This window comes from Colletes latitarsis, chromosome 6 (assembly GCF_051014445.1).
Source record: "Colletes latitarsis isolate SP2378_abdomen chromosome 6, iyColLati1, whole genome shotgun sequence".
NCBI classification, from domain to species: domain Eukaryota; kingdom Metazoa; phylum Arthropoda; class Insecta; order Hymenoptera; family Colletidae; genus Colletes; species Colletes latitarsis.
The window spans coordinates 6916533-6929331 of NC_135139.1; the positions used below are offsets into that span (position 1 = coordinate 6916533).

The 12799-nt window shown below is 30.4% G+C and overlaps 4 protein-coding genes across 5 annotated transcripts; 3 read left to right on the forward strand and 1 right to left on the reverse strand.

Moving 5' to 3' along the window:
• Positions 1-308: 308 nt before the first annotated feature.
• Positions 309-1093, forward strand: LOC143342757 (tubulin-specific chaperone A-like). The gene is made up of 2 exons (XM_076766966.1): positions 309-586; positions 867-1093. The coding sequence occupies exons 1-2, from the start codon at positions 457-459 to the stop codon at positions 1091-1093; spliced, it is 357 nt and encodes a 118-aa protein (XP_076623081.1). The 5' UTR covers positions 309-456.
• A 170-nt stretch (positions 1094-1263) lies between these two features.
• LOC143342747 (uncharacterized) lies at positions 1264-3231 on the forward strand. The gene is made up of 3 exons (XM_076766950.1): positions 1264-2104; positions 2507-2714; positions 2797-3231. Exons 1-3 carry the CDS (start codon positions 1264-1266, stop codon positions 2918-2920), a joined length of 1173 nt encoding a protein of 390 aa, XP_076623065.1. The 3' UTR covers positions 2921-3231.
• Positions 3161-6095, reverse strand: LOC143342741 (U3 small nucleolar RNA-associated protein 15 homolog). The gene is made up of 5 exons (XM_076766939.1): positions 5965-6095; positions 5167-5749; positions 4477-4697; positions 3966-4401; positions 3161-3457 (listed from the first exon to the last, which is right to left on the reverse strand). The coding sequence occupies exons 1-5, from the start codon at positions 6052-6054 to the stop codon at positions 3222-3224; spliced, it is 1566 nt and encodes a 521-aa protein (XP_076623054.1). The 5' UTR covers positions 6055-6095; the 3' UTR covers positions 3161-3221.
• A 27-nt stretch (positions 6096-6122) lies between these two features.
• Positions 6123-11200, forward strand: Dcaf12 (DDB1 and CUL4 associated factor 12-like protein). 2 transcript variants are annotated; one of them, XM_076766941.1, is made up of 7 exons: positions 6123-6525; positions 7117-7214; positions 7284-7739; positions 7826-8056; positions 8672-8956; positions 9040-9205; positions 9289-11200. In XM_076766941.1, exons 2-7 carry the CDS (start codon positions 7129-7131, stop codon positions 9442-9444), a joined length of 1380 nt encoding a protein of 459 aa, XP_076623056.1. In that variant the 5' UTR covers positions 6123-6525; positions 7117-7128; the 3' UTR covers positions 9445-11200. The 2 variants fall into 2 exon arrangements, with proteins under 2 accessions (XP_076623056.1, XP_076623055.1); XM_076766940.1 differs by having other exon boundaries at positions 6125-6525; positions 6660-7214.
• Positions 11201-12799: the final 1599 nt, after the last annotated feature.

The window sequence follows — 12799 nt, forward strand, 5'->3', positions numbered from 1 at the left end:
ACGAACATTTTGATTTGATGCGTTAAAATAATAATTGTTGATATTATAGATAGATACTATTTGAAATAAAAAAATATTTCTCTAACAATACGATAAAAAAAATAAATCCTCTCGAAAAATATTTATTACGAAAAAACTTCAAATTGTCCACGTATCTTATATATTACAAATTTTTATCTATTTTTTATGCAAAATTTGTCTTTTATCTTAATTTTCCGATAACATTAAGTATAAAATGAATGTTCGACAGTCTTTACGAGTATCATGAGTATAAAAGCATAGTTTAGTGGTGTACGAGTCTCCGGCTATAAATCGGTATAACCTGGTATAACCTATAATCACCGAGTTTCCCTCAAATTCGTTGGTAGTTACTCATCTTACCTTATAAGGAAAAACTCGTCTAATCAGTGAATACTTCATTTTCTGCCGACGAGGTAAAATATTTCAATTAAAACAATGTCCGACCCTCGCATAAGAATTCTAAAAATTAAAACTGGAGTAGTGAAACGTCTCGCGAAAGAAAAAGTCACGTATGAGAAAGAAGCAGCACAGCAACGTGAAAGAATACAAAAATTAAAGGATCAGGGTGAGGATATTTTGAAAAATACAATTAGAAGCATGTCGCACTTCTTTTTAATTTGATCCTTTCAATAGCTGTGTTATTTGTTAAAACGATTCCGTATATTTTTGATACATTTATCTTGATACGTTTAAGTGTTTGTTTAATCGAAAAATTAATACGTCACTCGTAACGCTTGTGGGCACACTTATAACACACGGAATACTGCACTAAAAGATTTATAATTATCTCAGTCAATTTCCAAAAACATACTTTTCATAATAACATACTTTTAATTACTTTATAGACAAAGATGGTTACGACATAAAGAAACAAGAAGAAGTACTTCAAGAATCCCTCATGATGGTGCCAGATTGCCAACGACGTCTTGTTAAAGCATTCGAAGAGTTAAAGAGTATATTAGAAACAGAACAAGATTTAAAAGAAGTCGAAGACTATATCGAAGCAGAAAAAGTTTTACAAGAAGCAAAAGCTCAACTTCCTAAAGAGGGAGAAATTATGGAGATGTGTTAAAAAACAAAGCCTAATAATCCTATTAAGATATTGCCAAAAGTTACAAAAGAACTATATTTTCATCTAACACACTTTGTAAACACATTAAAATAATCATTTAACATACACAAAAAGTGATAGTTTTAAGGCATTTCATATTTTGTGAAATTAAATATTACTTCCGAACTATTATGTTCAACGATCAAAGTTTTTTAGAGGGTTCCACATTAATCGGAGGGGACCCACGTTATAACATATATCACTCGATGAATCAACCTATTTATAACACGAATTACAATACGAATTTACATCAAAATTATATTTATCCAATCGGTAGTACTTCTGATAATGTTAGCAATAATACACCAATAGTTACGATAGAAACACGGCAGATCGATGAGAAAAATATTCAAAGTTTTCTTCTAGAAGTTGATCAGTCTAACAATGCAATTATTCAGAGAAACGTATGTAAAAAATCTAAAATTGCAGCTGCCAAAAATGCCATTGCGTCTGCACACAAATTAAACGAGAAACTGAAAACAATTTGTGCAGAGCTGAAAGATAATGCAAATTTTACAGATGAGGAATGGCAACAGAAAATGTGCATCTGCAATGCAGCAAAAAATGAAATTGTTACATTATTGAATCCAATTAAAGATTCGAAGTTTTTAAGTCAGTTGAAAAAGGATTTAGAAAGACGACGGAAAAAGAGGTTACGAGAAAAAATTAAACGAGAACAATGGAAAAATGAAAAATTAATGAAAATAAAACGAAGAGCAAGAATACATGCACAAATTGATTCATGGATTAGAAAGAAACAAGCAATAATAGAAAAAGAAAAACAGGAGGAAAATTTACGTAAAGATGCTGACATGGTTTTGTCTGATGTTAGAGGAAAGCGAAGCGATGCAAGGAAATATCTTGGATTGTTACAAGAATTACGAAATCTGCATAATATTAAAGCCAATATTGCCATAGCAAGAGGAGAACATTTATCTTCAGCAGCCGACGAAGCATTTAATAATATCATAGGTATTATTGTGATTTCATTTATAGTAAATATTAGGAGTTGACGGGTAACCGAGGTTTCAAGTTCAGGTCGAGATTCGACTACCTGAAATTGGGTTAGGTAGATACTTGAAATTTTATATTATTCCGGTACTTACACATATCGTGACAAATTGAACAGACCATGCCTGTGTAAAATTATGTAAAAATTATAAGAGTAGAAACTTCAAAAAATGAACAAATCAGAATATGTATTAACATTTTTTTATTTTAAATTTGAATACGCCTAAGCTCTCGATACGATCTGAACACTACTCGACTCGGTTTCCGGTGTCCGAATTTTTCCCGACCCGATTCGATCCAAAACCCAAGTATCCGTCGAAATATTTAAAAAATTAAATTAATAGAAATTCTTCTTATGTGTAGCAAAGTTAACAGAACAATGGTCTACTCTTGATTCTGAGTATTCTATAGAAGAACAAGGTTTGAAATTAATGTTAAAGACTGATAATGAAAAAAGAATCGAAAAACAAAAGAAAAGTCTTTTTGATGATTGGGAAAATGTATTATTTGGAAAAAAAATGTCAATGTCTGATCAATATAATACAGACTTAACTACTTTTATTACTTTACGGTAAAAATAGTTTTACAATTAAATAATACCCAATTGTTATAAAATTTAAGCTTTATGGAAATAAAATTATTTTTTTCTTTAGGTCTGCTTGGGATAAGTATATAAGTTCAGATAACGATGCATCAGCGATTCCAATTGGATGGGTAATGCCTGATAAACCATCTTCAGCTGCCTGGCAAAAATGTCTCAAAAAAGACGTTTCATAAAATAAACCTCTAATACATAATTATAAATTCCAATTTATCGAAATGCGTCAAATTTGATATACACCCTAATAATTTATATTGTATGAACATAAATAGTATGTAATGTAATTTTAAAAAAGCAAATAACTTGTTTAGTTTACTATATTTTAAACATTTATATTCATCTTTTTTAATTATTTTATAATTTAAATGATTTTGTAACTAAAAGCATTTGACGTATATTTCATTTTATTAAAATTATATATAAAAAGTATGTACAGATTTTTCTATGAAACTCGATAAATCAATATAAACATTATATTTATGCTATACTTAATATTAGATTTTTTTGAGCAGCACTCGAGGGTTCTAAAACCTGAGAATCTTTGACTGGCGCTGGATGTACGGTTTCTGCAGCAGATAGTATCATGTGTAATTTCCCTTGCAATTCTGATAATGCTAATATTAAATTTTCTTCTTCTTCCAATTTCGATGCTAATATTGTAAACATTTTTCGTGGTTCTGCTGCAAGTTCATCCAAATGATCTTCATAGACATCTGTTAAGTAATAATACCCATTGTTACAATATTTTCAAAAATTAATATGTGTATATACAGAATATTACAGTAGTGCCTTGGAAATTGGTCGGTTGCTATTCCTGCTAATTCTGGGAATTGGCTTCTTATTTGTCCCGACGACTAAGGCCGTGGCCACATTGAGAGCGGCTGGACGGTAGAGCGAATAGCAGCAAAACGGCAAAAAAAAAGAAAAATGAAACCTATAGATTTATATAAAATAAGCCTAAATTTATAGGTTTCATATATTTTTTGCCGCTTTGTTGCTACTCACTTTACCGCCCTCAATGTGGCCATGACCTAAGTATGTTTATGTTTTTATCGATGTGCCGTGTTTATACATCTCTATCTCACTCGTACTCTTTAAAAAAAAAACAAACAAAACACGGGATTTCCTGGAAGATTATCTACCTTCTACTTTGACCTATTTCAATCCCGAACATCGGCCAATATCTAAGGCATTACTATTTACTAAGAGTTTACAACATACCCATTAAAACATTAGCGACATGTAATAATACTCTTCCAAATCGAACACTTCCTACATGCTTGTTCAAAAATTTAAGAATATTTACAAGAGACTTTCCATTTCTACCGCTAAGGGCTTGTTTTAAACCTTGTCTTCTGATAAGTTCCTGCATAAGTGCAACCGTAACGTGCGGCGTTTTATTCACAACATAATTCGCCATTACACAGTCTAATGCTTTAGAATATTGAAACTTTCTTAAATAGGTATCGTGTTTGGCCATAATTTCTTTCATTTCTTCGTGTACCACCATATCTACATGTGCTGTGTGCAAATTTTTACCAGAATGTCTATACGATACTTTTTTACGCTGGGGCTTTTCATTTTTAACATCTTCTTCCCGTCTTCTCACAGATATTAAGCCATCAACCATACCAGCTACAATAGTTTCATCATTCGACTGAAATTACAAAATTCTTTTCAATGATTCAAAAATGTTGGTTAATAATATTAGAAAATACAAACGTTTTCTTACACTGATTCCTATGCTGAGAACTGAATTTGGATAATCTAAAGAATGGACAGTTTTATAAGTTCCAGAATCATAAATTTTGACATGTCTGTCCAATGAACCAGACAAAATTCTGTGACCATTTGAAGCTATTTTTAGGCAAGTTACAGTTTTATGATGTTGGGTGATCTTGGCAAGTAATCTGCCACCAGCAAGTGCATCCCATACTCTAATTTCTGTTCCACCTTTAAAAATATATTCTTATTTGTACAGTATATCTATCAGGGGTGTGAGAAATCTCGAAAATTACGGGTCAAGAATTTTTCCTGGGATCGAGATGGAATCCCAAAAATGTCCGAAATTTTCAATTATATTTGAGAATTCCTAGAATGTTTGAAAAAAATTATACATTTTTAAAATTGTATAAGATGGAGTAGAATATTATATCAAGGAAATAACAAGTATAAAATTTTTTATTTCAAATTTTCGTGGATCTATCCGAACTATCTTCCGAATATCTTCGGAGATCCCGGACAATTTTTTGGGATAATTGAATATTTTTATGATTTCGGGTATTTTCAGAATCCCGTCTCATTCCGAGCATCGAGATCCCGCACACCCCTAATACCCATATTAAATGGAAAAGTAGAAATACTTCTATTTATATTATCAAAGAATTGGTAATATATAACTTAAAGCAATGTACCAATGTACCTGCAGATAAAAATATTCCACCGGATGGTAAGAATAACAAACTTTCAACAGGAGCTTCATGGTTTACATTAAGAATTTTTGTGTTTGTTCTTGTATCATACATATATATGTGTTTGTCATAGCCTCCAGATAACAATATGTCTTTGGAAATTGGACTAACTGCACCAGCTCTGATATAATCCGAATGTTCATTAAAAGATATAGTTTGCTTTTCAGTAGGTATATCCCAAACTATGACTGTTTTGTCATCAGAAAAAGATGCTATGTGATGATTATCTGCAGTAAAAAGTGTTCTATGCACAGATGCTTTGTGTCCAGAAAACAGTCGTAGGAGGCTTTTTGTGTTAACATCAAAAAGTCTGACGACTGCTTCTTCTCCACCAGCGCAAAGTAATTTTCCATCATTGCGGAAAGAGCCTCCATAAGCAGCTTCTTTAAATCTACTAAGGTTTTTTGTGACTAGTTTTGTAATTGGATTATACACTTGTACTCTTACTGAACAAGTAACAGCAAAATAATGCGGCTCCACGGGTGAAAAATCTATGTAATCAATCGGTCCGAATTCCTTAACTAAGACTGGAGTCTGTTGAATAAATGTAAAACATTTTATAAGTAATAAAGTGACATAATACAGTAATATTTTTCTGTTATAAATACCATTTAATACGAGATCAGTACTGATCTGTATCGTATTAAATGGTACTTATTAGGTTAAGTGATACGTGTGCATCATAAATTAATCGATATATTACGATCGCAGAAAATTTCTTATTACTTCTGCTGTAATAACTTACTTACAGTATACTTTTTCCAGTATATATTATCCGGAGTTAATTCAGATCCTGATCTTGCAAATACTTTAGTATTTATCTTCTTAAAGGATGCCATTTCTTTAAAAATGTCAGCTGTAATAAAACCTAGTAGAGGGAGTAAACTTCTCTTGTTGACAATTGATGGAAGTTGTTGCCATTGATTTCTGTAATTAATCGAGAATAAATTTATTTTTTGTAATCGTTAAACAAAGAAACTCTCGAAAATTATTTTTCAGAGTAGCAAGTCAACATGTTTTTGATGATTCAGTATACTTTGTTACATTTTATATGGTTTTGCTGCTCGTTTCAATATGGCGATGGTTAGTTGCCTAGTGCTTCGAAGGTCTCGTTGCTTATCATGAATTTTCTGGCTTTCCTTTCCATTTCTTTATATAATTCAGAAACGAAGCCTTGATATTCATATGATTATCCGTAAGTGCATACGAGTTATGTAATTATGAGGCTCTGCATCTGATAAACAAAGGATTTCATCTCAAAGTCGTTCCGTTTAGACAGCACGATAGATTTGGCAATTGCCGTCCTTCTAGTAAGTTTTGCTATATTTCATAAATAATCATCAAGATGTAGACGTTCACGCGTATATTTCGGAATTAACGAAACGAGAATATGTTCCTTTTCTAAGAAAATGTACAAAAAATGTATAGTTTGATTTTATTCCAGTCAGAGAGGAATTGCTGCCAAGAAATTTTCTTGTTAGTTGACTGCATACCAGCCACGTTTATAAATATTTCGCCAGACGAGATTGAAATTTCCTTTGATGGTGTTGTTGGATGCTTTAATTTTTCAATGCCATTCAAACATTTTATCGATCATTATAATGATCGTATTACTGAATGCATATAAATAACATTTTTAAATTAATGAGTTCCTTTTGGAAGTCAAATGAACAAAGCTTAGCTTTTATTATAATGACAGGAACAAATATTTATGTTCCATCTAGATAGAAGAATTCAATTGAACATAATAATTAAGAATATTTAATATAATATTCTTAAGACTATATTGTTAAGAATAATCTCAATTATTATATGAACAAGAATAATTTTATTGAATTAGTAACAGAATTTTATATGCAACAACTATCGAACGTTAAGACACCTTAGTTCATAAATTATAGAAATTGGAGATAATGGCAGAAACACAAAGAATGACTGTGTATGGTAGACATCCTCCTTGTGCTAGTGGAACTCGTTTAGAGGAACGTCGTGCTAGAAGGTAAATTATCAAAAATATTAAAATAGTTCATTCGTTGTAAATTAAAAAATTGATAATTTTTTTTTATAGATTGGCCTTAAGATTGGAAAGGAATCGTAAGCCAGATAAGCCGGAAGATTTTGTCTGTTACGAATCAAGTGACGATGAAACGGAAACTGTAAGCGAAGGAAAGCAATTTTTAAGAACTTCTTTCAATTTTGTGGATTATGTACGCGCGAGAGAAACAAATACCAGAGAAGTGCGAAAAATTAATCAAGAATATGGATTTCGACACATATTAACTCATGATTTGTTTAAAGAATATTCTGTTAGTTTAAATACTATGAATAAAGTCTTTTGCTCCCAATGGTTAAGTGATAGGCAAGTAGTATTTGGTACAAAATGCAACAAATTAATGGTTTATGATGTAGCAACACAGAAATTAGACCAAATACCATCTCTGCATGGAAGGCAAATTAATTCTGGAGGTGGTGCTATCCCTGAGCAACAGTGTGGTATACATTCTGTTCAAATTAATCCTTCAAGGTACACAAATTAGGTACCTCGTATAGTTTTGATTCTTATTATTGTCTCATTATATCTATATTTATAATGTTTTGCACATATTACAGAACTCTTTTATCAACTGGGGCAAGAAGTAGTAATGAAATAGCAATATATAGGCTACCGACACTCGATCCGGTTTGCGTAGGGGAAGGTGCCCATAGAGATTGGGTTTTCGACATGTGTTGGCTAGATGATGAGTTCCTAGTTTCTGGATCTAGAGACACTAAAATGGCTTTATGGCGTATAGATAACGATCTTGCCGAAGCACCCGACAAAGCAGATGTCCCGACGCACAGGTATAGTATATAATTACAGTAAAACCTTGATACAGTGGATTAGTCGAGTAGTGGTGTCCATTAAATCCAAATGTCCGTAAAAATAAATTCATAGAAAATCAGAAATTGATTTAATAACAAATTATATAAATTTAAGCACAACACAATTAGTTTTTACATTCAAAGGTACAAATTTAGCTATATGCGAGCACAGTACGTATCGGGCATTGCAAATGTATTTCTTTGTCAACAACAAGAATTTCTTATTGATTTTATTTAGAACTATTATTGAGTTCATTATAGTTTATTTAAATATGTATTGGCAAGACATTGAGAATATTTGCTGAAAAGATATTATTACAAGGAGTTATATAGAATGCTATTGAGTGATGCTTGAAATATGATGAAAGTCCGTTTTTCGTCCGTAAATTATGTTATTATAATGGTAATGCAATTGGTCAATAATTTATACAATACAATATTCTAATTAATTCTAAATAATACAGGGAAGAACCGAATAGTATATAATTTAGGAATTTACCGACATAGCGCCATAAAATTCTGTCCATTAAATTGAGGTTTTACTGCAATGCTAATAACTTGTAAATTTGATGTGTTCCTTTTCTTCCTGATTAGATTGATTCAACCAGTGTGTGTCAAGGAATGCAAATCGGCACAAAAAGTACGAGCCCTTGCTTTTAATCGAACATATAAAGAAATTGCTGCGCTTACTTCGAATAGCTTTATACACATTTGGTCCGCTGAAACATTTAGACAAAAAATATCTAGAAAATTGCCAGCTTGTCAGGAGAACGTTTGCCTCGCTGTACAAGATGATGGTGTTTACGCGGTTGGATGCCGATCTTATACTTTACTTTTAGATGCAAGAACTCTGCAACCAATAAAAAAAATACCTTCACGGTATATATTTCAACTAAATTCCATTCTATTTGTTTGATTTATAATTTTCACAAAGGTTACTAAATTTCCATATTTCTCTGCAGGTACAGTGGTTGTGGAATTCGATCAGCCAGTTTTCAAGGTTCTGTTTTAACAATTGGAACAGGTTTAGGAATGTTAATGTTTTACGATGTTAGAGCTCAAAAATATCTTGAGTCTTCGATTAATTCTAATAGAACTGTTGTACTGAAAGTTTCAAAGGGTTACGTGGTATGTTTCAAATTTTCTTCAATTTATTTATTTCGATATAATTTGTTATAAGAGTATGATACTTATTTGAACGGTGGTATTAGCTTCCAGATGAAGAATATATTGATGGATTCCAAAATTCGAAGTATACACCTGCCATATATACTCATTGCTATGACGGATCAGGAACACGGTTGTTCACAGCAGGTGGACCTCTTCCCGTTAATTTTTATGGTAACTATGCAGGATTATGGCAATAAAATTAATCGTAATCAAGTAAAGAATAGCATCGATTTTTATGTAAGTAATTATAAGTTGTACATTTACATGAACATTACCGAGATTTTATCTGAAGAGGTATATATAGTGTTGTCGCTATAAAAGCAAAACTCATGTCTTGGGAATCATTACTGGGGGGGAATCCTCTCGGAATCAGCAATGCGTATTATTTAACACGCTGAGACGTCAATAAATCTTTTATTGTTAATTTTTTGTTAATGAAAATGTTATTATCGTACTTGTCACATTTGTTTGATTAAAATGAGACTAAACACGCTACATACTTAATTATTTAATAGACAAATATATGTAATCAATTTTAAACGCGAAAAAAGATAATGCATGAAAGAGACACAGCATTGGGCTATGTCGTACGCTACAAACATATTGATGGAATATTTCTGATTAAAGTGAAATCAAATACGACATAATTTGAATCATGCTTATATATTTATTTTTCTCTTATTAAATAAGTAAATATGATCCAATTTACAAACATTACAAATACGGTGGTAAATAAATTTTATAAAGAAAGAATCAAATTTAGAAAAAAATGAAGTTGTACTAATGTTATAAGCAATAAGATGGCTTTTAGACTTCGCCGACTGTTTCGGCCCACAATCCTTCTTTTTTTCTCTTTCACTTATTGTTCTTTTCTACGATTAGCGCTACCGCAATGAGGCCAAGATTGCCTCGATCCAGTCGGTCTTTCTTTTTTTTCTCGCTTAATCTTATTTGTGTCGTTTTCTACGTTCGAAACAAAAGTGTATCGAATTTCGTGTCTATGCCTCGATAAATGCGAACGGTCTCAAAGGTTTCGTTTTTATCGCGACAATACTTTACACCCAATCGCATACTTCTCTAAAATGTTTTCTTCTTTCTCTTGTATTTTTATACTTCTCACGTAATATCGTCTTTTACCTATTAATTTTATTTTGTACAGAATTGACTAACTACTTAGCTTGATGTTTAATCCGCAACTGTGCAGGTCATAGGCATCTATTTAAATCTACAATCTACATAAGAACATTGATACATCTCCATAATATTCTGTAACAAACTGACAAAATTTATTATAATTTTGGAATTGTATTAGATAAAAAATATGCAACATATTGTTTAATAGTTTTGTTAAGTGTAGTACTTTTAAAAACATTCGGAAATGTGATGCTATGATATCGAAAGTTTGATGTAGGGTACCATTTTTGGCTCGTAGTAAAGCACATTTGGAAGACGCGATTTCAAGCTAAGTACGTAAAAATGTATTATTCTACTTGAACAGTAAATTTAAAAAAATTTGATATATATATGCAGTTCAAGCGGTTTTATATTTCATGAGTAGATAAGAAAGTAGAAATTAATAATAGGAAAATTAAGCTTTAAGGTGTATATACCTCGATTGTCTCAAAGTATAAACAAAAGAAATTACAATAATTGTATCATTCAATCATCATTTCAATCATACGTGCAACCCCAAAGGTAATTTTCATTTTATAGTTTAATTTTACTAAGGAAGCATTAGTCTATTTATAAATTAGTATAATAGAAAACAAAATTTTAATTCTATATTTAAAGTAAGTACTTGGTAAACAATTTTATGATTTTACATCACCAGCTTATAAAATCTAGGTAATTTTATTAATTATTTAACATAAAATTGCGCACTAGTACTAGCTATTATATACGAAAATTTAACGAACTATTAATTGAGGATCTCTCTTAGAATATAATAAAAATGACTTTTAAAGAAAAAGTTATTTTACAAATTATGATCATTACTTTGAATCTTTATATTATCTGCATACAGTGTGGTTTTAAAGTGATTTTTAGATTCTGCGTTGTATATCTACATCTGTCTAACAGAACTACAAATTTATAGAAGTAATCAACGAATAATACTGCAATGAACATTAAGTTTTATCAAATACAATTTATGAAGTTGAAATTTTAATACTGGCCTTAAAAAAAACAATATACAATGAGTATTCGTTACCTAAACTTATTTTAGGCAAACAAATACGTATTAAATATCTTTTATCGCATCTTTCTGTATTACGTAATGAAATGTCAAACACACGAAACTTTGGTCAATGTATGAACTATAATAATGTATTTTGAATGTGCACGGCAACTGTTAATATTTTGTTAAATTAATAACTGAAAATATGTACAGTTTATTATTTTTCAAATATTAATTTCTTTTAGAAGCAATCTTTTATTAATATTGTCATACACTAATTGAATATATCTATTCTAAGAATTAGTTCATGGAACATATAAAAGTTACAATGCAGATATTTTAAATTATGGCTGCCCAAATTTGATCGGAATCATTACCCGTACGTTATACAACTTGTACAATGTTAAAGTATTATGAATGTAAGCTGTGTGCATTTACGATAAGGAACAATGATATACACGACCTGTGATTGTATAAATGTGTTTGTTGTATGCAATTGAGAAAATTTGTTTCAATAAATGTATCTTCAATAAGTGAGATATTATATCGTAACGACATTAATTGCGTGCGATTATTTTTAAGTTTAATTGATCGAGTTCGTATTTGATTTAGAAAATTAAATGTGGTTGTGTTTTTCATTTACTTGGGCGATGAAGTTTAGAATTATGTTTGTCACAATCACTGATTGATGCAGCAATGATGCAAATACATTTTCAATATTTAGTGTAGGACATTTCAATTGATCGAAAAATTGTTAACATGTAAACCATACGCAACTGAATTACTAACGTTCTGATGAATATACGATAACAAAATATATTCTGTACGCTTGTATATGAACAGAATATAAATTGTTGACATATACTCATTAAGACATTACATAATAAGTAAAAATGTGTGTTGTATCTACAAAATTATAGAATAATAGACTGTATAAATATGTTTGTGATCGTGCATAATGAACGAATACATTGGATGCATTTCAACATTGACTATCGCATGTGGTTTTATTATGAACACTACAAAAACAAAAAAAAAAAAGAAGAAAAAATATTACAAAGTATCAGTAATTCTGTTTTATAACAATTTTATGCATTTTTGGTATTTTATGGAAATACATACACCTTAACAATAACTAATAAATTTAATTCGTTTGAAGTTCATTGTTCTCATACAAACCATCTTAAACAATATTGAGTAACTATTTGCAGTACACGTTATAATGTAATATCTATACTAAACGTCCTAATTTTCATGCAAACATCGTTTAAACAAGAAAATCTAAGCATCGTATATTTTAACTCAAATAATACAATATGAAAAGTATAAATAAATAATTTTTATACTTAAATATATGTATAAGTTATATAACAATT

Excerpts from the sequence above, each read along its gene's own strand:
- Dcaf12 (XM_076766941.1), top strand. The coding sequence starts at position 7,129 with ATGGCAGAAACACAAAGAATGACTGTGTATGGTAGACATCCTCCTTGT. Across the intron at positions 8,057-8,671 it reads GCAGATGTCCCGACGCACAG|ATTGATTCAACCAGTGTGTG; the intron begins GTATAGTATATA and ends CTTCCTGATTAG. Across the intron at positions 8,957-9,039 it reads ATAAAAAAAATACCTTCACG|GTACAGTGGTTGTGGAATTC; the intron begins GTATATATTTCA and ends ATTTCTCTGCAG.
- LOC143342757 (XM_076766966.1), top strand. The coding sequence starts at position 457 with ATGTCCGACCCTCGCATAAGAATTCTAAAAATTAAAACTGGAGTAGTG. Across the intron at positions 587-866 it reads ACAAAAATTAAAGGATCAGG|ACAAAGATGGTTACGACATA; the intron begins GTGAGGATATTT and ends ATTACTTTATAG.
- LOC143342747 (XM_076766950.1), top strand. The coding sequence starts at position 1,264 with ATGTTCAACGATCAAAGTTTTTTAGAGGGTTCCACATTAATCGGAGGG. Across the intron at positions 2,105-2,506 it reads AGCATTTAATAATATCATAG|CAAAGTTAACAGAACAATGG; the intron begins GTATTATTGTGA and ends TCTTATGTGTAG. Across the intron at positions 2,715-2,796 it reads ACTACTTTTATTACTTTACG|GTCTGCTTGGGATAAGTATA; the intron begins GTAAAAATAGTT and ends TTTTTTCTTTAG.
- LOC143342741 (XM_076766939.1), bottom strand. The coding sequence starts at position 6,054 with ATGGCATCCTTTAAGAAGATAAATACTAAAGTATTTGCAAGATCAGGA. Across the intron at positions 4,698-5,166 it reads TGGAATATTTTTATCTGCAG|GTGGAACAGAAATTAGAGTA; the intron begins GTACATTGGTAC and ends ATATTTTTAAAG. Across the intron at positions 4,402-4,476 it reads TTCTCAGCATAGGAATCAGT|TCGAATGATGAAACTATTGT; the intron begins GTAAGAAAACGT and ends TTGTAATTTCAG.